The 24,540-nt window shown below is 37.6% G+C and overlaps 1 protein-coding gene across 9 annotated transcripts in view; it reads left to right on the top strand.

The window, feature by feature from the left end:
* The first annotated feature begins 2,940 nt into the window (after positions 1-2,940).
* LOC119774828 (serine/threonine-protein kinase WNK2-like) overlaps positions 2,941-24,540 on the top strand; it is a 53,526-nt gene continuing 31,926 nt past the window's right edge. For 5 of the 9 annotated variants that reach the window (XM_038272514.1, XM_038272517.1, XM_038272515.1 and 2 more), the window contains exons 1-2: positions 2,941-3,423; positions 3,766-4,580. In XM_038272514.1, the coding sequence (XP_038128442.1) occupies positions 3,954-4,580 (627 nt within the window). In that variant the 5' untranslated portion in view covers positions 2,941-3,423; positions 3,766-3,953. The remainder of the gene's footprint in view (positions 3,424-3,765; positions 4,581-24,540) is intronic. The other 4 variants (XM_038272519.1, XM_038272516.1, XM_038272521.1 and 1 more) reach the window with 2 other exon arrangements.

The following is a 24,540-nucleotide window of genomic DNA, read 5'->3' as shown; positions in this document are numbered from 1 at the left end:
CTGGAAAAACTCCACCAGAATACTCTAACATATTTGAATGCAACTCGGAAGGAATGTGAAACGATTCAAGTAGTATGAATACATTACTAAGGCGCTGCAGAATTTGTTTTGTGTCCTTTAATATTACTATCCAGTGTTTATTTTTTCACTGACATAAGAACACTGACATAAATAAATACAGATGGGAATTAAGGGCTGGATTTTACAAAATTGCAAATATGTCTTAAAAACTAAGAACAATTAAGTATTATACCTGTCTGGTGTGTATCTGCACTGATGACATCCCATTGAGAGCAAGAACTGCTCTGATCAGCATGTTTTAGTAAATATTTAGATGAGCAGGTGACTATTGAATGTTTTAAACACTGATTGTGAAGCCTTCAGGGGGGAATTTCAGTTTCAACTGGATTCAGCCTTACATGTTTGAGTCAGAGTTGATGATGATGAATACTGATGGTGAAGCAGAATAAAAAAGATGACAATAATTTTTTAACTGAATCATTTTCTATCCGTATTTAAATTGTTTCCTTCTGATAAAATTTGTAAAAATCTGATAGCATTACCCTTGATCTAATGCAGGGTTTTCACATATGACTTTTTTCCACTATAACAATAATCCTCACACCATTGAATACAAAGACATGCCTTTAAGGGAGGAAACAAATTTAAAAACATGTAAATTATGTGGGGAGAGATAAAAAGGGACATTTTAAAGTTGTTTTATGCATTTCCTTATGCAACAGGTGTCAAGCTTCAGTCAAATTCTTGTAAAATGTTGATGTATGCCTCAGCACACTTGAAACACATGATTAGGTCATTAGCAGGAACCATTAGTAAAACTTGAGTACATGAGGAAGTAATTTAGTCCCTTGATTTAGATGTTCTGGACTCTGAACACACTCAAATGTTACGGGACGCCAACATGTAGGAGTGGAGTTTGAACCACATTGCTTTATGTCCTATATGACTAAAAATCAAGTTGCAGTTTTACTTTAACCTTGATTGAACTACAAAACAGAACAAAAAATGAAAAACTGACAAAAACGTATGTTTCAATTGGTAGTAGACTATATTGATTAAGGCAGTAATATGTTTTCTATTGTTTTCAGCCAATGGCGGTTCTAGATAAAATATACAAGGGGGCCATGATAGGGCCAGTGTTTCTTCATGGGGTTACAGAACAAAGGGGTAAAAAACACAGAGAGAGCAAACAAACAGGGCAAGAGTCCCTCATTTAGTATATTATGTGAGCCACAAAGCCAAGGTTGCAGACTCCTTATCTAACCAAATGAAAACTGTGATCCTATCTTAATATAACTGAAGCTTAAAGCAAACTGCTTTTTCAAAATAATTGCTAAAATAAACTATTAAAGTTAGATATTAAATTGGTCTAAGGGACAAATCAGTTGCAATCTCTTCTGTTTGCACATATTATTATAATAAATCTATTAATGTTACACTGCAAAAACTTATTAAAAAAAGTAAATTAAGTAAAATAAGTATTTTGTTATTAATTTAAATTGCTAGGTATGATGATCTGTCAAGGGAATGACTATTTCTGCTCTTAAAAATAATAAAAATGTTATGCACTTGAAATAACTAAATGGAGTTTCCTTTTCTTATTTTAAACATAAATAATATCATATTATGACAATTTGTCTAACTTACTTGCTCAATACATGAGAAAATATACTGTTTTCAGCATAGCTATTTCTAATTGTTGTTTTTACAGTGAATTTAGGGTCCAAACTTCAGAGGCGTAGCCAGAAATGTTTTATAAGGGTGGTCAGGCAATAACCAATGTACACTGAGGGGTGCCCGAAACCAGATAGGCACCAGAACGTCAGGGTCAATCTACACTGTTCCAACAGGAAAATTAACCAGCAAACCGTCCATATTTTCTAAATAAAGGTGAACTATACTTTCCTACAGCTTTTGCTAACAAATAGACGCATATATTTCAACATCCGGAATTTCTAGATAAAAGGTATGGTGGATAAAACTCAGTTTTGACTTCTGGGGTGTAAATCAATCATCATTGTCATTACTTACCTACTTGTATCAATAAGCACTCTGCATAAATTGATATTTACAAGCACTAATATCAACATAAATTGATTATTTGATACGTTTTTTATTTAAATTGTTATTTATCTTTGATAAACGCAGCTGCTGCTGGAGTTGGAAACGTTTAAGTTTTGCTGCTCGACGCGCCACATCAACCCATGAGAGAAGCTGATCTGGGAGCTGGCAGGGAGACAGACACATCGCTGCTGATGCAGATCGCTATGATCACTCCTCTGAAAAAGTTTATTAACGCCTAAATTAACTTAAAGTGTAGAAAACATGTTCGCTTTTATTATCCTGGTGCCTGCAGTTTGGATTAGGTAGCCTACATAAAAAACAGCCAGAGGCTGCTGTTGAATGGGATTTCCAATGACAGAGCACCGCCGGTATGTGGGGGTCTGAGCGACTCCGACAGCAAAATAATATTTGAATGCAGGATAGTAATCTGGATGAACTGACTGCACATATGAAGTTTTCATGTGGACTTTCTCACTTAAAAAAAAAGAAAAGAAAACTACTTTATTCCCACTGATCACAGCAAACATAGCTACCATTGTTACATGCAAAGAGAGGACAGGGTAGCTCCGCCAAATGTGCATCAGACCCCTTCTCCACCTTTTTGCTGCTCTTGGTGTGAATATAGCATTAGAGGGGGAAAAAATGGTAGGGGACATGGCCACCCCTGGCCCCCCATCTAGCTCTGCCTCTGTCAAACTTTAAAGTAATTCTGTAGGGAATAAATAACCCCCTTTAAATTGTTTTTCTATTATATTTTCCTTTTTTTTCCCCTTAGTGTTCCCCAGTTAGATTCGTGCTTATCGCTGTTTGAAGGTGCAACAATGTGACGAGTCCATGTCTCTGAGGTTGTCCCAGCCTCCTGTGTGATTGGACCGTCCCTGCAGTCGTTACTAGGGGCGTGGAGCCATGCGAACTGAATGGGAAACACATTTTAGAGTCTGGAAGCAGCTCGTGAACCAAACACTAAAGGGAGACGTTGACAAGACGATGACAAAGGAATACAGCTGTCCGAGTAAATTACCTGTAGGGGAGAGCTAAACTGAACGAAGCTGCGCGTTCATTAATCAGCTACGGAGAGCAAACAGTCGGAAGGATGCGAGGAGCTGCCATGAGATAAACGCATCACATTTGTTATGTTCTCACCCTGGCGTGCTTGGTTAGCAAAGCCCGGGCTGAGGCTGATATAGGGCGTTTAAAAAGTCCGTCATCCTTTCCCTGCTGTGGACGGTCGGCTAACATTAGCGAGCCTTTGCTGCGGACCTAACGGCTTGTGCTCGGACTGCTGTGGGAGGCGCACCGCCGCCTTTCTGCGTGTTTATTATTTTTTTTATACACAAGGTAAGCAGTTTATTTTTATTTTTTGTGTTATTAATTTTCTGGCGTGTGTTCACAGGTTCGTGTCACGCGTGGGGTGGGTGTATTTGAGCGCGTGCAGACGCGGCTAGCTTGTTCAAACTTAAGTTTTAGCTTGCTAGTTTTTTGCTGCACCTGAACGAAGCTGGCCTCTGCAAAACATTGTTTAGCGTTTTTAAACCACATCTGCTGACTTTCTGATGTTTAAAAAATTAAGCTACTGCTTTTTTATGAGTTACTTTAGGGGGTTACAATTTACAATTGATTTCATTTTTTTTTTTTTTTTTGCATTTAAATGACTATTTAGTGTCAATATTTCTTTTGCAGCCATTGGATCTGATGAAATCTCGCCTGTGTCATCCATCCCAGCGCTATTTAAGGCCTCTGCTGACAAACTGCGTCACCGGGTGGGCGCTGCAGGTATTCATCTGCAAGAAGGAAAAACTGCATTTGGAAATTGAAGCCATGCCTGAAAGAACCTGGAAACCAAAGTGACTGAACTTTTTAAAGTCACCATGGAGCCGGAAGCCAAACCCAACTGTGGGGCTCTGGAAGAGCCCAAGCATTCATCTGTACCCAGTTCTCAATGCAATGTCTCCACACACATGCATGCAGCAGTGGGGGCTGATAAAGTGAACTCTCTAGTGAGAGGTGGAAGTGATCCTTCCTCTGTTTATCAGAGGAATGTGCATCAGAGATTCATCAGGAGAAGTCTGTGGTTTTCAAACACGGAGGAGCCCTCCTATGAGGCCCCCGAAGCTGAAAACAGCAGCAAAATCCTGAACATAAACCTGAGATCAATAGTGGACAGGACACGAGGGACCAGCTGTGGGGTTCAAGAGAGCTCCAGCACTGAAAGTCAGAGTGGACACAAAGACAGTGCAACAGAGAGTACCAGCGCAGATGAGGACAAAGAGAGAGTTGGACATGCTTTAAATGTCACTTGTAGTAAAGGTGGTAAAGTTTCTACTAAGACAGCAAGTGAGGAAAATGAAGAGGAAGCAGAAATGAAAGCGGTCTCTACGTCTCCAGGAGGAAGGTTTCTTAAATTTGACATCGAGCTTGGCAGAGGGTCTTTCAAGACAGTCTACAAAGGCCTGGATACTGACACCTGGGTGGAGGTAGCCTGGTGTGAGCTGCAGGTAGAGTACACACACATTTAAATTACTGTTAAGAAGTGATTTGTCTTGTTAAAAAATATTAAATCAGGTCTTTATCACAGAAATAGTTTAAACTTGGGTTCCAAAAAACAAAACAAAAAACAATCCACTGGACTTGGTTTCCGAGTTTGAAGTTACATTTTATGTTACATTTGCAACAAATGTAACATAAATTCAACAGTGTTTTATAAATATTTCCCCATTTATCCATTAAAGTGGGGTCTTTTTGTTAACCTGGCCCTCAAGGCATGCTGCCCTTAGATGTTTCTGTGGTTCAGCACAACTGCTGTCAATAGATGGCTGATTAACAGGGTTGTAGTGATTGACAGTTGTCTGAATCTGAGGTTTTTAAAGCAGAGAAACATCTTAAACATGCATAGCAGTGTGCCTTGAGGACATGTCCCCAACCATCCTCTGATTTTGCAGAGAAGTTGATCAAAGTACAATTTCCTTGAAGAGGTTATAGATTGAAAAGTTATTTTTTAAAACCATCAAATCACTTTTTTTCAATGCTTTAATTGTTGATCGCAGATTGAAGCCAATTTCTTGACAATTTATTTATCTTTTGAAGCAATGTCTAAACATCAACCTAAGTTTCTTAGATGGATTTTCTGATGTTTCTTTGCATCCTTTATATTGAAATTAATATAGAGAGAGAAATCAAGGAATCTGAAAATTTAAGAAACTACACTTTTCCTCAAAGTAAAATTTAGATGCATATAAAGGCATAAAAAAAAAAAAATGATTTTTTTTCTTGCTTTTAAATAAATGGGGAAAATCCCTAGCTTAAAACTGTACAGAGGTATTAACTAATTATTTCCGTCCTTTGGAGTCTAGCAGGGATTATCTCTCTCTCTCTCTCTCTGTCTCCCAGGAGGATTAATGGTGAACATAGTAGGCATGACTGACCCCTTAATGAAAGCAAATTTATACAGTATTTTTCTACAATCTAACGCATTAAGGAGTTTGACTCATGTTAAATAAACAGCAGTTTGTCCAGGTGACACTGTAACACTACCTAACCTGAGAGGACAGTGTTGGTGATGCGGCTTGTGACTGGTTCTTCTCCCCAAATCTCTCCCTCTGTGCAACAGGAGGTAGGGAGGGGAAACAGCTGTGGCCTGCTGGGAACGCAGCCTCAGCACCGTGCCTGAAGAGATAAAACATGCTACATCATAGCAGGCGGAAGGGAGAAACCTGTTATTATAAATGCATAGTTATAGTTCAGTATGGAAACGATCAATCAGGGAGAGACTATAGAGGAAGTAGGGTTTGTTGCTTTTGTAATCCTGATGTCATGCACTGATTCCATGACTTCCTCATGTTGACCAACACAGCAGCTGCTTGGGTCAGAGGATGTACAGGGAGCAGTTTGCTGTTTCTTCCCTTATAGGTAGATTAGAATATATAATTTAAGAGAAGATATAGCATTGTCCTACTAAATATGACTTCAAATTACTCTTTTTGCAGATTGACCTATTGATATTGTACTTGATCATTGTGGTTTTGCATTAGTAAGTGTATTTTTAACCAAACAAAAAAAGCCAACATTCTCATTTGACAATTTCCATTTTGCTTTTATCTCTTTCAGCGATTATCTGCACCACGTTACAAATACATTTTCCTTATTTTATTGTCCTTAAATAAGCAAACTCAAGTGGAATACAAAACAATTCAAATCAATCTTAGTTATATATAATGTTATTTCAAAGGGTTTGATATATAAACTAGCTCTTATCTCCACAGTAAGACCTCTAGCTTACATTATTTCACTAGCACTGGTGATTGAAAGGTGCAGGATTTGTTTTTCTTTTTTTATTAAATCTGTGCATCATGCATATAAAACTCTTGCTTTGGAGGATTTTTCAGGCAGTAAATCCTAAGTCTAAAACAATTATGCAACCCTGGCTTTCATTATTTGTCTGGACAGTTCCTGAGAAATGCTCCAATGTTTAATTATTTTTATAATGGTATAAGATTGGCAGATGTGTCTTAAGGTTTTATTTTATTAGGATATGTAATGCATCAAAGAAGTGTCAAAATGACCTAATCCACAATCAGTCTTGTCTATTTCTCCAGATTCAACATTTAAGCATTGGTAGTTTACCTGTTTATACTTGCAAAGTCTTGAGGCTTTCTTAAACCCATTTCATTCTAACTTTATTTTCCTTCAAAAATACAGCTCCATTTTAAACAATGACATTTTGTTGAAACAAATGGATTTTGTAGGGCTCTAAATGGTTTATAAAGTCAAAAGTATAGAGGGTGACTAAATGCAGTGATATGTCTTAGACTTGCAGCACATATTTGCAGATGCCGTTCCAAAATTAGAACTAGAACATCTTTCTGTGATAACAGCACAAATGTGCAGAACAGAAATGCAGCGTGCAGGACCTCCAGGATAGGTCTCCTTCATTTCTATGTCCATCCTGCTTAGTTTTTTTTTTTTTGTCCAATCGGAACAACAACCATCACATCGGTGGCTTTGTCCACTTGTACAATTCACTTGAAAAAAAATAAATAAAAATACATTGTGGAGCACAGGAGGGGTTTGTGGGTGTGTTTCTGCTGGGCTGAGGCATAAACCATAAAGTGAGGAGATCATTAATAAGGAACAATTTCTTTAACTATCTCTTGTGTAAAGCTGCTAGTTGGTAAAATGCCACTTTTCCAAGGAAGTGCCCCTTGCCTGTTATCTGATATTGTACTTTATTTAATCATATGGATAAGGGGAAACATCTTATGATTTTTTTTTTTTTTTTTTTTTTATAACGTTGAAGGGGTTTAATTCCAAACTACTGCTAGTAATCACTGCAAATTCTGTCAACACTTTTTAAAGTAAAGGAAAAAAAAATTACTGCAAAAAGGGATCTTGACTTGGCAAGCCGCCTTGTATTTTTTTTTTTCCATCTGTAAGCACTCTCTTTAATGAGAGGAAATTCTGCAGTGTGCAGTCCTGCACCAAGGGTGGTGTATGGATCACAAACCTGCAATCCTGTAGCTCTTCAAGGAGGTGTCAGCACTTGGACAGCAAGATTTATGGAGTAGTTTTTGGTATGGAGGTCAGCAATGCTGCCCCATGCTGTGAAGGGAGTTGTATTTAGATAGTCTGCTGTGATTTGTTTTCTGTACCTAAACTTCCAGGCAGACATGCTCTTTTACATTTCATGTGCAAAGAGCTTGAAAAGATCTTTATGAAAATTGCAGAAAGCTAACTTGCCCCCAGATTCCACATCCTCTGTCACCGCCCTGCTCAAGTACGTTCTGCGGAGCACTTGCGCAGTCGTGCTAATCGATGAGAACAGTTCCACATCCAATGCTACTCCTCCGAACCTCACAGTCCACGTACGTCTTTTTCGTACATCACAGTCAAAATAGAGAGCCATGCTATTTTTGCTCTACTCCAGTCCGTTGGCAGCCGGCCAGGTCAATGTCTGCAATTGCAATCGCAATCGCAGCAAACAGGAAAAAGAACATTGAGAAGATCCGGTTTGTCAAATTAAAATAGGGTAACGACAGATCGTTAACAAAAATTAAAAGCATACTTTTATATATGCCCATTCCTAAAGAAGAATTGGATGCAAACTGTTGATACTTTAGCATACAAGAAAGCAGCTTTTTCATCTCGATCAAATTATTTACTTTATGCTGAAAGGCTTAAAAGCTTCGTCAAATCAGTCACAACAACTTCCAAGTGCGCATGGATGAATAGTGATTTTGGAATTAGAGGGAAAAAAAGTATTTTGTATGGTCCTAGTTATCCCTATTACAAAGATTTATAATGAAAAGAAAATGTTTGGACAGAAACTGCCCATATGCTTTTTTTTTTTTTTTTTTTTGCTTTTTCTTTTATGTCATTAAATGTAGCTCTTATTGTCTTCCTATGAATTACCAAATAATAATAAATAGCATACTCTCCTTGAGCTCGAACGAACTCATAGGCGAGCAAGACGGGAGGAACCGCGGAGGCTGTAGACGTTGCTTTGCCCAAGCGGTCAGGAGGGGTGACGGAGGAAGTGGCATCTGGTGGTTAAAGGTTGCTTGTTAATGAGGCACAGCTTCTTGAAGATGGATATTTTGGATGATTTTAGATTGATTCTGGGAACTGCAAAATATTGGGGGAGGGGGTTATACTTATACCCTGTATTCTAATCTAAGTCTGCAGAAAGATTATTTTTTTATTTCCTTTTCTACATTGAGAAGCATCAGAATACCACACCTTTTGACCAGAAACATTTCCTGATAAATTTAGATTTGTGTATTTTCCATATTTTGTAGTTCCTTACTTTTGTTGCTAATAAAATGATTTGTTCACTTTAAAAAAAAAACATATTTTTTTACACTCTAGAGGCTAAGATTGAGGGGAAAGACGCGGCAAAAGTCAGAAGGCCAAGACTTGAACCTGTGACGGCTAAGTAAAAGACTGAAGCCTCCGTATATAGACTGCGTGGCCAACGCCTGCACCACCATCATGCTGTTTGTTCACATTTTAGGTGGCCGATCAGACTTGTGTTTTAGGGTGGTGTCATCAGCACTGCTATAATAATACTGCTATAGCTGGACTCAGTCGGTGATGTTTTGTCAATTTCTCCCATCACCTTGTTGAACTTTTACAGTGTGGTTGTTGCATTTCAAACCTCTTCCGGTACAAGAGCTATTAGTCTCACAAAGGAGCTTACATTCTAATCAACCGCAGGTTTAATCATACTTGTTGGCTTGATGCTGCTTCTCCTACTTTATTTTCCATATTTACTTTGGCTGCCCTTTTAAAAAAAGAGGTATAATACTACATTAGATTGAAGACCTTAAAAAATAGAATGTAATACATAGAATATATTTTTTTGATGACTGATTCAATATTTTTTCTAAGGCTATTCGTTACATACAAAAATAATTGACTAAGGATTAAGCATTTATTTATGGTATATTCAATTATAATTTGTTCCAGATTACATCACCATTTTCCCATTCATTAGTGCCATCCGTGTGCTGGCATTGAATATAACGGTCAGCATGTTTACCTTATTTTGGGGGTCGAATGATTGGTTCACAATATTTAGCAGTTTATATCAGCCTTTCAGATCCTTTAGTTTGGTTCTGCTGTTACCCCTGGCAACCCCATAGCATTTCCTGACAAGAGCTCTCTGTCAGACTTCACAATAAAAGCATATGTGAAAAGTAACATGTCAAACAGCTTCTAAATTGTTCTCCATGCATCATTTTTGAATTGGCTTTTGAATGCCATCAATTTTTGGAAAAGCTCTAGTGCAGGTACGAGATCTGCTAGTCAGATAAACTCAGCCCAATAGTTTATTGTTTCGTTGTAGCTAAGAAGTTTCATCATGTAAATTATGTAATTTATTTATTCGGTATTTATCACAGCTAACACAATAGTTATATGTTCAGCATAATGTAAAAATATCTAGCTCTTTTTGTTTTGAAAAGATCCTCTTTATACAAGATGCTGGTGAAGGTTCTCTGTCATCCAGGTAATAGTCATTCCGAAAAGAAATTAAAAACAATTCACTGGACTTGGTTTCCAAGTTTGAAGATGTTTTGCTTCTTATCCAGGAAGCTTTTTCATTTCAAAATGTCAGGAATAGCGTTGAGTTTGAGGTTTTATACAATAGCCCAACAAAGCCTTGTTTTTGTTTTTAAAACATGCAAATTGAAATGGATGAAGTGGTCCACCCATTTGGAATGGGTAGACCCATTTATACAAGAGAAAATATTAAATTTTCTTTAGAAAAACAACTTTCTTATTAAAAGTTGAGTAAGATCAATCAACTTTAAATCAATTCACTAACCAATGACTTGCATACCTAATTGTTAGAGATCAAAATGCAGTGATGCATTTGATTAAGAGCAAAGTCCTTTACTCTGTTGCTGTAAATTGCACTCTTTATTTTATCCATTCAGTATTTTTGATACTTTGAACCATGGATTGTATAATATATAGATCCTCTTGAATATGAATACAAGACATTAGTTGGTTTGAGTTTCATGTGAACTTGATGTTATAGTTGTTTACATGGCTGCAGTATTTAGAGGCCTAAAATTAGTTGTTGCATTGTGATTTATTGTTGTTCTCTGTGGTTTCTGCCTCAAAGCTGTTGTTTAAAGATTACTTGGTAGCATATTAAGTCTATCTAGAGACTAGCTGAGACAAAAGCTGCTGTTGCCCACAATCGCTCCAGATCTTGGTCACATTCAACAACATTGTTAAAGGAATAGTAAACCCAAAACATGATTAGCCTTCATTTTCTACTCACCCCCATGCTGAACAACACTCTGGAGTACTTTTTTGATATCTCAAATGCATCTGGAGATCTGGGAGGCTTCTTGCTGTCTGCTGACATTCAAATAATGGAGGTCTATGGTGCCCGAGGCAGAAAGGTCCATAAAAGTCCACAAAAAACGTGTCAATATTCCTCCATACTGCTCGTCTAATGTATTCCAAGTGTCCTGAGTGGGTAGCGTCCATTATTTACTCGAAACGAAGTCATTTAGAATGTTTTTAGAGCATAAACGGTAGTGTATAGGATTTCCTAAAAGCGTGTTCACAAGTCTACGGAAACCACGGCAGATCAAACCAGATGAAAGTGCGCATTCAGCTCGGCAAAGAACTCATGCTCTTCCTCAACACTGAAGTCCTCAGACATTTTTCTTTCGTTGTTTCTTTCTTTGCACAGGTAAACAGCACATTTCTTCTTCTACGCTTGCATTATCGGCAGAGCAGGTGCTGAATGCGCACTTTCGTCTGGTTTGGTCTGCCGCGGTTTCCGTAGACTCGTGAACGCGCTTTTAGGAAATCCTATACACTACTGTTTATGCTCTAAAAACATTCTAAATGACTTCGTTTCGGGTAAATTCTGGACGCTACCCACTCAGGACACTTGGAATACATTGGACGAGCAGTATGGAGGAATATTGACACGTTTTTTTTGTGGACTTTTATGGACCTTTCTGCCTCGGGCGCTGGGCACCTCCATTATTTGAATGTCAGCAGACAGCAAGAAGCCTCCCAGATCTCCAGATGCATTTGAGATATCAAAAAAGTACTCCAGAGTGTTGTTCAGCATGGGGGTGAGTAGAAAATGAAGGCTAATCATGTTTTGGGTGTACTATTCCTTTAAGCACATGTATCAACAAGCCGAGAAGTCGGCCCCAAATGAAAATATCATTCCTGTCATGCATGTTTCTTTGAAGGTTTTGATTGTAGCTTTACCTTGTCCAAGCATATTCAGAAATTTGGAGAACAAATGAGATGTTTGTTGAAATTGAAGTCTGTACTAATTAAAATACATGTTCTCTACTTTTTATTTATTTATTTATAGACAATCCCTTGATGCATGCTCCTTTTCTTGTACACCTTTGTTTTGTGCTATTCTTCTGGTGTAACACAGATGGCTTTGGCACAAGCTGTGATGTTAATCTTGGGAGGAGGATGCCAGAGGCTCCAATCGCTCTGTAGAAACATTTCCATGCTGCTGTTTGTCTTGCTTTGTTCTGTCTTTGCTCTTTGGAATTTTTTATAAATCCAAAAACTTCCTGTTTCTGCCAGTTGGGACTCCACATGTAGATTTTTATCTTGCTGTTGAAAGCAGAGCGCACTCTCCCAGACACAGTTTACCTCTGACTCTCTGCTGATATTTCTGTGGTATTTGGCAGCGAGCTTGTTTTCTTCCAGAATCGATCAGATGCTTGGATTGTAAATGTGGAGAAGTCGATGATGCCATGATGGCAACACCTACCTGCCTCTCTTGGATGGCTTGGATATCTTGTGGAAAGTAAACAAAACCCCTAAAAAAAAAAGATTGGCACTGCTTTTGTATCTTGATTTAAAGCGATTGATTTCACTGTTATCCAAGATCAGATTAAAGGTACACAGTGTGTATATATTTATTTTTAGTCTTTTGCAAAAACATAAGAATTCTATTTTTGTATCAGTCCTCCACAAACTAGCAGCATTTTTATTGAGGATAATAGTTTTTGTGTGTGTGTGTGTGTGGTTATTTGTAAATTGATTTTAAAGCCAGTGCATTAAGGATCCTGAATGCTAATAGCGTCATTATTAGAGTTCTGCCACTCAGAGTTTGACGGTCGTATGATTGTTGGTTTATAAAAATGGCATACCCTTTTAAAAACGGCTAAAGGTACAGTTGATAAGGTGAAAATGTGTGGCTGATTTTCTATTTGAGGAATGGACTTCCTGCTGTGTCCAACTTGTCATATAGCTGTACATTTTTAGTCATAGCACCAAGTATGGTAAAACGCTGCATAGTGTTTTCTCTTTTGACTAACATTTATAACTTAAAACCACAACTCCTCAGTAGACTCTCCAAACAAAAGTTTGAAATCCCAAGTGTCTAACTGGTTACAGACATGAGGCCCCACAAGAGACGAAGGTTCAGACTCGGTGACTAAAGCGCTAGCCATATCAGAATCCTGCATCTTTAAACATGCCTGAGTTCCCGTGTCAATTACCCAACCAAAGAGCTTCAGGAAAGAACCTGTTGGACCTGCGGCAATTTTCCCTTAGGTGTTACTCCCTACAGGGACAATGGAAAAAATGTCAGTTTAAAAAAGAAATAGTTAAATCAAGATCTATGTTGGATACATTGTTACAGCATGACTTTTTGCAAAATCTATAAGACTTGTTTTTTATTATACTGGATAAGTGTTTAAAGGAGAGCCCCTTTATTGCTAATTCAGAATATGTTAACTTGTAATGGGTTAAGTACAGTATGCATATGAAAGTATAGTTGTCACAATGGTCCTACAAATGGTCTGAATGATTAGATGGATTTTATGCACCTATTGCCATGGATTTGAATAGGAAACAAGATTATTGAGATAGGTCAACTAATACATTTTAATACTAGTGTATTTGAATGTATTTTTTTGTAATTACCAAGGGAATCAGAAGATTATTTTCCCTTTGCATTGTAACCTATTAAAAGTTCATTGCAAATACATTTTCTATGAAATAAGTTTCTGTTATTGCCATGACTAACCATCAATACTAACTCACATTACCCATTTCATAACTTCTTTTTCTACCGCCAAATCATTTCTACAGCCCTTCCTTATCTTGATGATCTTGATCACCAAGCACCTAAATATTTTTTCTGCACAAAAGGCACATTGTCTGTGAAGATTCTCAGTCATCCAGCTCATGGTCAAGCTTGAAATGTTCAGATTAGGCAACAGGTCGTGAAGTTTTCTAGAAGATGTTCCATGGCTCTTTAAAGCTTTTCTTCTTCCAAAAGGCTCATTGTTCCCCTTTAACGTTCATCTTAAATGGTTAAATATATTACTAGAAAACTATTTCTTAATGGCACCAGAAATTCTATAATTTACCAAATACTGGTCTAGCAGTTATTTGCAGTTAAGGTTCCCATCCCTGTAATCTATTTTGTTATAGCATAAATGGTTTTAGAAGGTAAAGAGATAGTCGGATGGTAATGTTTATGGGAAAAGGTAACTACAGCCAAGTTGTATTATTGCCCAAACACTAGATGCCTGCTAAAACCTTTTCAATAAATCTAGTTGCTTAATCTAAACAAATGTAATGCTTGTTTTTTCAGTAGCCCAACACACTTTGTGCAGTGCTTTCTATGAACTAAGGACAAAGATATTTTACTTTTGATAACAGCAGGTCAAAGTCACCAACAAAAAGTTTACCAATATAATAGCATGATTTTCTTATGTACTGCGGGTCATATAAACTTTTTATTTTTTTATTTTGTGCAATGTCTTGAATCATATTAGATCCTGATTTTAGAATTCTTGTTAAAAGTAGTTCCCTCATAAGTTTCGAAGAAGTTTCTTCTGAATAAGGAAATACTGTTAAAATAGTAGGTCATTTATGTTATGACGTATTCTTCAAGTCTTCAAGGTATTTGGTATGTGTGCAACTTAAAGATTCCTCCAGTGTTACAAGTTTCCACTTGGATCTAAGGTGGTTGGACGTTGAGTTTAGGTAGAAGAGGGAAACAAAAATAGCAAAACATCCTGCGTGAACATGTCAGGTTTAGAGTACTCACAAGGTGTGTTTTTTTTTTTTTTAATAGCTGTGGTTTTCTTTTGTTACTTCCTGGTCCCTACTGAAGGAATGCACAGATGATGATTATACCCCTTTTAAAATTATAGCGTCACCTTAGGACGTCCAGGAATCTTCCAAAACGCTGGCATACGCGGAACTTTTTATGTATTTATTCAATTTTGGGCGTGTTCCTAATGTGAACTTATTTCCAACAACAGCCTAACTTCTGCAAAATGCACGTCAGCATAATGCCCATGAAATGTCACAAGCCAGCATCCTGAGGGGGGCAGCAATGTGCCCTGAGATGCCCGGCCTGTGTAAAGAGATGTCTTTGATCATGGTATTAACCTAGCTGTTTACCGCCGCCCAAAAGAAAAAAAAAAAAAAAAAGAAATTAAAAAGGGTTTGCAGTCACAGCACATTCCGCATCATGTCTACTTGGAGGTTTGTTGTTCGTGGGCGTAATCCATCACACTCACCTTCTCGCTCACCCTATTATACGCAGGGGTGGGAATTAATTTTCAAGATTCCAATTCCCTTATCGATTCTGTGAAACGATTAAATTCCTTATCGAATCTGTGAAACAATGAACTTGGTAGACGGTGACATTTGTCTACGGGACATTTTATTTCTGCCTGCCTCTGCAAAACAGAAGGTAGTGAACGTGAGCTGCCAGCCTCTGAGCCAGCCGGGCTACCTGTCTCGTCAGTCATCTAAATCTAATGGAGAAGGCATTTGTTTAATGAAAAAGCATTACTGTACAATTTTGGGAAATAAACTTATCTCCCCCTGATTTAAATAGACGAGCGTCACCTTTCTCTCGCTCCCTGAACTGCGGAGCAACTTTGTAGCATGTTTAATAACTCCAAAGAGAGGTAGGAAATTGTTTTATTTCCAGAAATGGCTTATTATTTATTAGTAACCACACTAAGCACAGCCAGTGATATAAAACTAGCTACTTACCACCAGAGTTGCCTTCAATGCTGGTCGTAACTTTAGCTTCTGTCCAGAAGCATCAAAAACACGGCATTCGTTAAAATGTATGCCATGTTGATTGCGCAGGTGTTTCTGCATGTTGGATGTATTTCCTCCTGCAGATGTAATTGCCACTTTGCATTGATTAAAAAGTTTCTCTTCCTTAAAATGAAGCCAAACTATCACTTTAATCAATAGGACGCCATTTTTTTGTTTTGTCTTTCTACACTTACGCCTGGCCACGTCGTAGTTGCTTACTGAATGCTGTGTGCATAACTTGCGTAAAAAATGTGACGTAAGTCGTGCTGCCCAGAGCTAGGCTCTGGTGCTGCCTGGAACCGTTAAGAGAACCGTTAATCGAGCTGCCAAACGGTCCCATGGAATTGAAACACACGGAACCGGTTCTGAACAGGAACCGGTTTTCAATTCCCATCCCTAATGATACGTATTTAGTCTGAATGAGAACTGACTGTTTCCTTCTGTAAAACCCCTTTTATACTGAAACCCTGCCAATATGCCATTATACAGTAGCTGTAAGTTAGAAACCCGTTCAGCGGTCATCTGGAACACATCAAATACGTTGATGTGCATTGGAGATAAGTTCTTGATAAGTATTACGCGCAAGTAATGCACAAGTTACTAGGTTTTGGATAAGCTAGATGCCACAACTTATGAGTAACTTACACTTAACATATGTCAACAATTAGATAACTTACCTGTAACTTATGTGCCATGTAAGAGCATAAGCTGGCATACTCGCTGTATGTCGTCGTGTTTCAGCGTGCTTCAGGGTGCTTATAACTTATACAAAACATAACCATAACTTATCCAAAGTATGCCAGCGTTTTTGCCAGATTTTCCGTACGTCAGGCATACGCTGGTCTAAATCATCAAGGTGTGACAGGGGTCTCAGATTTCCGTAGTCTTCAAGCACTTAATGTAAAAAGGCATCAATGGGCCTGAACCTGTACTGGTTCCCTTTTCCTTCTATCAGCCTTTATTCTATGATTGACTTTTTGAATAAGGCAGAAATTGCCTTATTGGTTTCTGCTCCTGTGATGTTTAGTTTGTGTCCAGTTGTTAATATCCATCAAAGCTGTTTTATGTTTTGCTCTTCCGAGTTGAACTGTGGTATTTCTTTTCTACATTATTTGCTTTTAAAGAAAGTAAAGGTTCTTTGCTTTATTGGATAATTAATCTGTTAATTCAAAGCTCATTACTCTCGACATTGTAGATGTCTGCCCGGGCTTATGTAGACTTTCGTCTTTTGTCACTGTGTGCATCATATCACCCTAACTAATGACATTAGCTACCAAAGGATTTTTACAGTAGGTCTGCCTTTGTTTGCCATTTAGCATGATGGTGGGTTTGTGGTGGGGATGTTACCACCAGCTGTTGTGTCTCACGCTCTGTTGGAAACTCAAACTTAGGCTTCCTTTGTCTAATTTTGGCCTCAGATGTTTTTTCAACATGTTTTTATCTGTTGAAAAAAACAAAAAAAAAACATCCTCCAAATGAAAGAAAAGGTTATTTGCTACAGTATTATAAAACAGTAGCTGCTCCTGTCTTCAATAACCGGTATACCTCTCCCTATGAGGCTCTACTATCATCAGCATACATTTAAGTTGAATGTAAACAAATTTGGGACAAAGTATGGGAAATTACCCATAAAATAGGTCTACTTTTGATTTCTATTTGGAAAACACATGTGTGTAAAATCAACTTCTGTTATTGTTTATAAAACCATCTAAATAACCAGCTAACCAAATCATGTAAAAAAAAAAAAAAAAAAAAAAAAAAAAAAAAATAAAAAATTTGGATGTATTAAGTTATTTTTTTCCCGAAGCTATTTGGATGAGGACAGCAGGTAAAAATGCAGGAAATCGTGTCCGTTTGGCAAAAGTTCAAAGATACTGTGGAGGTCTACTAAAAGAGTAAAAAGGCAAAGTATCCTACTGTGAGATAAGTACATTTTAAAAAATAAAAAATCTGCTGCACCAGTGTTCTTGTGAAAATGAATTGGGGATGTAAACACATAATCAACGTATGAACAATTGTTGATAAATTACACTATATAATTGTGTCAAGGATGCAGAATGCACTTAATGTGACTCTGTCCATAAATGCAAACACTCCAAAAAAAACAAAACAAATCAATTTACCACATCAATGGCGTCTATTTAGCAGTGATGCATGCAGATCAGCATTAACTTCTTTCCTGTGCTTTAAAGGCACGGGTGGGATCGTAGAAAAGTTGAGTGTATTACGCAAAACATTTGTACGATGACAGAAAACGCAATTTTAGCAATAAGCATACTGAAGATATGATTGCACAGTGCTAGGTCACAGTTGCCAACCACTACATTGATACAAAGTAAAAAATAATAGACACCCTGTTGGAGTGACATAGTCTGTCTTTTAATGATGGTCTTACATCTCTGTACATCGGAAAGTATATGTCTTACATATTCTATTCATATTATTCATGCGTTTATATTAAATTAGGAACCTGGAGTTCCTGTGTTGGCATAGCTTATAAATGTATCCAAGTCCGACAATTTCTAAGAATTATTTTTGCTTTAGTCTAAATTTAAAATGGCTAGAACAACAAATTGTTAGAATGTAATGATATACTTGATTTTAAACTCTGTATATTCTAAAAAAAAAATTCAGCGAAAGAGGTTCTAGAAGTTACTCTTGATACAAGAGAAAAGCCCTGCTGCTTGTCCTTCTTGGTAAAGCTCCAGTTTTGCTAGCCTAAATGCAAGTTGTTTTTTTTGCACAACCTGTGCTGTATAGCAGGGGTGAAGCACTAAGATAGGTGTAATTGTTAGACACATCTGATGGCCAAAGCCCCCTGCATAAATGCAGTTCATCTGCTGGCTCACAGTTTGGCCTGCGCCAGCTACTGTTACAGCAGTGGGTTTACTGCAGTAGTCACATGTTAACTATGTGGAGCAGGTTGGCTGAGTGAATGACCATAGACACATTTAGTTGAATCAGCAGGATTTACTTTCCATCAAAAGAAATGTCTGTAGAAAAACGTATAAGACGCAGCTGTGTCTTTTTGATGTCCTCTGACTTCCAGTAAATTGAATAGGTTGCAAATCGTGTAATAATCAATAAATCATCACATTATGAGTTAGGGTTGTCACGATACTAAACTTTTCAACTCTATACCGATACTAAGGAAAATATTCGATACTCGATACCATTTTCGATACCACAAGGATAAAAACAAAGACTCCAAAAGTCTACAGAAATATTTTCATTAATAAATAAAATACAATAAATAAACACAATAAAGGTTGTATGCTGTGCATAATATTAAGCAAGCTTGATAAAAAAAACTTATCAAATTCAAATTAAGTGCTCCTTCCTTGGCTATGCTTTGCACACATAACAATGACACTAGCCAAACCGGTTAAGAAACAAAAATAATTCTCAAATAAGTCTGAAACTGAAAAGAGCACAGAATTATTTAATCACACAGTTTTCAGAAAGTGCATTGTCCTCTATTCTGCACTTTAGATGAATGACTGCTTAGGTGCCACTGGTGGTGGCACTGTATCGATACTTTTAAAAACGAGTATTGTATCCGGATACAACATTTCAGTATCGATACTTTTTTGAGTTTCGATACTTTTGACAACCCTATTATGAGTGAGAATGAACTGCTTCTACTCCAGAGCTGAGGTGCTTTCAGACGCATAGGTTCACTACAATTATGATGCTTCACAACTTGATTTCAAAATACAATTCAAACAGTGATTAAATGCTTTTCTTAAGCAAATGCTGTGATGTTCAGTATTTCTAATAAGAGTTTGAACAATCTGGAGAACATGGTAACAATATTAAGTTTTGATTATCTCATTATTTAAACAAGATCAGTTTAGGTATTCTTTGGTGGAGCTTCAAGAAGGATTATTCAAATAAGGTGCATAGTGTTCCTCTGATAACTCGTGCTTTGGAGAAATTTGTTGAAAAATATGTGTCGAAAATTTAATATATTCTATTTATTATGATATTGCAATAGACTGTAATTTATCTGTTTGAGCTCCTGCGAAAGTATGGTACTATCTTGTATTTGTACCTTTACCATTGATGATTCTTAGGTCCTCTACCTTATGCTGTTTCAGAATTTATTTTACCAAATCCAACTTAAAAAAATCAAAGTACCGGTACTTGTTTCAGTGTTCATAACATCCCTCCTCCTATGGGGTAATAGCAACACTGGCTCAGTTTGCCTTGACCTTTTTTTTTCCTATGATCTATTTTAATGCCTTTTAGAGTAGCTTGGATTTGTTTGCTGTTAAATGGCTGCTGTGTAAAAAAGGAAGCAGAACCTCGTCTTCCAGTAATCTGTACCCTTGTTTATTGAAGTTGGGAGACATTTCACCATTGAGTATGCCTGAACAGTTGGGCACTTTTAATCTCCACATCGATCAATTTTGGCCTCCCACAATCAAATCACAAGGGACCAACATTGGTCTCCACCTATTGAAAGCAAAACAAATCAATCCTGCCCCACTGAGGCAGTAGTTGGCTTAGCCTGTGTCCATCAAAGTATCAGACAAGATTAAGGTTAAACATGAACCTCTGTAGCTCAACTGACCTTAAACCCTTTAACCCAGGGATTTTACTTTCCAAAAATGTTTGATTGTTGTTGAGGATCACACCCTGCACTAAAAACACAGCCTCTAAATTTGACTTTGTCTGGTAGATGCTTATAGTAGAAGTACTAAAAAAAGGTTAGTTCAGACATTTGTAACAGGTGTGGATGTCTCCCAACAGAGAAAATTCAGTGGGCTAAATATCTTATTTGCATGCAAATTGTAAATTTATGGCGATGGAAAGTAATAAACAGAGATTGTGTTCCAAACCGTGCTCTACAGTATTTTCACCCCATATAGTGACTGAAATATCGTTGAGATCCCCATATGGCCTAAAACTCTGGTTTTGCACAAACATTTATTCGTCTGGATGTGTTGGTTAAAATGCATTAGAATATTGTGTTTAAAATGCACATTTTTGTGTTATAATCTCAGACTAGTTTACTTGACTTTATAAACTGTTCTATGAATCCATTCATTTGTTTTTAATTCCTGTTTGTCTCTGCTTAGTCAGCAAAATGTTTTTATATTGATGTGAAACAAGGTGATTAATCTGTTTAAGTCTCAGAACAATATTAAACGTACATTATTTAATCTTTTAATGTAACATTTACAAATAAACCAGAACAAGAAAGGAAGATGGTGAGAATAAATAGCCCCAGATTCCCCCCCTAACCTTCATCATCCCTTAATGCAGGGATCTGCAACCTGCGGCTCGAGAGCCACATGTGGCTCTTTAGACCCTCTACAGTGGCTTACAATAGTGGCTAAAATGTACATGAAGAGCAAAATAATGTACTATAATAAATACCAGTCTTTAAAGCTTTAGTGGGATTTATAAGATGGAAAGGAATGACATGAAAAGAACCAGAAATCTTTTTAGAGACATTTTTCTTTTGTAGATTGAGATTTAATACTACTTTAAAAGTTAAAAATACATAGATTGTTGGTTGTTATAATAATATGGCAACTGATTTACTTTACGAGATGATAAAAAAAAAATGATAGGCTGTTTTTTTTTTTTTTTAAAGGGTTATTCTTTGTGGCTCTAAACAACTTTTACTTGGCCAGACTTGGGGCAAAAAGGCTCTTTGGATATGAAAGGTTGCAGACCCCTGCCTTAATGTGATAAGAGCTCTTTACAGAGTTGGATTAGTATTGCATAAAACAACAGTATCTGGCTTTCAGAACTGGTCAAAGAGTACAATTTCTCTTTTTACTTAAAATGAATATGAAACATCTGAGATCAAGGCCTGAGCAGGCTGTTGATGGCTTAATGAAAAATTATTTTAAATAATTAATAAATTTTACTCCTAAAACTGGTTCCAATGTCTAAAAGCCATTGAATAATATTAGTCAAAACATTCTTCAACAAATATGGCTCAAGGTAACTACAATTTTTGCATGAAGAGAATACTTACTGCTAAGCTATTGCGATATAATTTTACTCATGGCATTTTGTCTTCGCATGAGTACCCCTCTCAGTCAAAAAGATTGGTGATTGTCATCAAGTGGAACGTACAATAACTTATTATAAAATGATTTGATTTGAGCATTAAATTATTAGCATTTTATTAGGGGTGGAACGGTTCACAAAATCCATGGTTCGGTTCGCTTCACGGTGTTGTGGTCACGGTTTTCGGTTCGGTATATGTTTATTGTTACACCGAAAAATTTAAAAAATTAATAAAAATAAATGAACATATCCAAAAAAATGTATGAATTGTAATTATTTTTAATGATCCGCGGAAACCATGGATCATTTCCGCATGTTTTGCTGCTTTGAATTTAATCATCTCGCGCATGCCCTCTACGATCTCCAAGGAATTCAGAGCGGAGCGGACGGGAGCCACAGCGGAGGCTGTAGGCTTTGCTTTGTGGAGGCGGTCTGGAGCGGAGCACTGACGGACTATGTGGGATTTCGGGGTTAGCATGACATGTTGGTCGTGTTGCTGTAAGCATAAACAAAACGTGTTGCACAATGCTTGCACACTGTTGAACTTTTATCCACAACTTTCTTTCTGCCGTCATCGTAGGTCACTCTAAATGCAATGTGGTCCCATACAGCAGACCTATAAAGTGCTGCTGGCGCATCTTCCAACTCCTTTTCTTTCCCACTCGCCATACCCACACAATTCTCCACAACAGCTGATTTTTTTTTTTTTTTCTGCTACAACTGGCTAAGCTGCTTCGCTTCCTCTTCTTGCTTACTACTGGTGGTTGGCTTTGGTCGCAGTACCGCCACCTTCTGCTCTGGAGTGTAAACGCTTCGCCTATGAGAAAAAGGAGCAGCGCTGAACCGAACGCAACACACGCGAACCGAACCGAGACAGTCAAACCGAACGGTTTGGACAGTTTTCATAAACCGTTCCATCCCTACATTTTATACTTATAATCTAAAAAAAATACAAAAAAAACAACATAAATTTGTTGCCTGGAAGTTGGTGAAAAATCGAAATAAATACCTTATAAAATCATGTAATTAACCTTTATTTATAAAACTGGAGCTCCTCTTAGTAACTACACTATAATCACATTTAAACTTGATGAATTGGGAACAAAATACTGAACAAAAATTATAATCAGACTGACTTAATTAGTTTGACTTTGTTTTTATCAAGACCCCTGCTTTAATGAGCTCCGATAGCTCAGTGTAAAAAAACAGCAGATACCAGGCTGTTCTCTACATCCAATCTGTTCCTCTGCTTGGTTTTGATGTGTCTCATAACTCAAGTTGAACTCAAAGAAAAACTTACTTTTGGTTCATAAAAGCTTGTTTATTTTTGGCAGTTGGGTCCTCACAAAGCATAACAGATCCCAGCCCTATTTTATTTTACTACCTAAGATATGAAATATTTTCATGTACCCTTTGCATGCATTCGCGGACCACTAGGGGTACGCGTACCCCCGGTTGGGAAACACTGTTCTAATGGACCGTGCATGCACTGTTTGCAGTCCTGTTTGATGTTTGTCACTGAAGTTGTATAGCCCTACATGCCTTGGAGTATAACAACAGAATAATCTCACCTTTATATAGAACATTTTATCTGATTGTTCTTGTTACAAGAATGTGGAGTTGTATTAGTCATTTTTTTTTGTCATGCAGTGAACAACACCTCTGAGCTCACAGTGCATGTGGCTTCTGAATAATAGAGAAGCCCCAGTGTCTGCTAAGAGGAAATCAGAAGTGAGGAAGCAAATGCAAGGGTGTGAGGAGTATTTAAAGCAGCGTGATTCCTGGGAGATGAGCAGAGCAACTAGGAGGGGGGCCAAGGGACCTGGAAACCAGACGTAGGGTATTACCCTAAAGGATGAAGGCTGCATTTCTCATAGGCTAAACATGCTCCAAGCTGTCTTGATGTTGTTTGGCTCTTTCAGACATTTTCTCATATTAACCTTGTGTATGATGCTCCTGCTCAAGGAAACAGTGCCTTGGGATAACCCAGCCCTGTTTGGCTCAGCTTGCCTCGATAGAAAGAGTTCTCTGCAGAACTGAATTATTCATGGGGCTTCAGAAGAGTGCGGTGAAATTCCCCCACCCCCCACATCACTTGCACACAAAACCCGATATACCACATTCTCTCACACATACTCATTGCTGTAGCATCAACTCCTGGAGATGCATCGTGGTTCATCTTCAGTGTTGATTCCAGGTTTTACAAGCTAAAATTATTCGTTTTGAGAACGAGTTGCTGCTGGTTGAATAATTAACTAGACTGTGCTCGGTTGTTTCTATTGCATTCCAACGTCACTGTCCCCAATCACTCTCCGGGGGGGCGAGTCTCATTATTTTAGTAAAGTGTTTGTTTTGATTTATTTTCCAAGGAAATGGACAACATACTCATGGGGCTGTCATGATCCTTCCTACAGAGAGACACGGAGTCTGTACTGAAAGGCAGGAATAATGCGGGATGCTTGAATTTATCGTTGGTGCTGGAGAAGGGAGTGGTTGAAGTGCAGGGAAGGGGATATGTGTGGCTGAGTGGGGGAAGAGCGATGGCAGCAAAAGATTGAGAGAATGAGCATGCATGTGAAACAGACAGAGAAAGATGGAAAAGATCCGTGACATAACCTTTAAGACTGCAGCATGATGTGGGTGTGACAACAATCATGTCCTGGTCTGTTCTGCTTAGAGCCCCTGGGTTGCCTCATTAACTCTATTTTTCACTGAAAACAAAATTCAGATCTGATGGAAAGGCTTTTTAGATTATATACAAAGCCTTTAAATTTGTTGGAAATTTTTAGGGAACATTTTTTTTTTTAGTTTCAAAATATCTCCTAATGAGATTCTTATCTCTGGGTCATC

The sequence above is a fragment of the Cyprinodon tularosa genome, unplaced genomic scaffold (genome assembly GCF_016077235.1).
Source record: "Cyprinodon tularosa strain WSP-4 unplaced genomic scaffold, ASM1607723v1 ctg833, whole genome shotgun sequence".
NCBI classification, from domain to species: Eukaryota; Metazoa; Chordata; class Actinopteri; order Cyprinodontiformes; family Cyprinodontidae; genus Cyprinodon; species Cyprinodon tularosa.
Note: the sequence above shows the minus strand (reverse complement) of the source record. Positions and strands in the feature narration are given on the sequence as shown.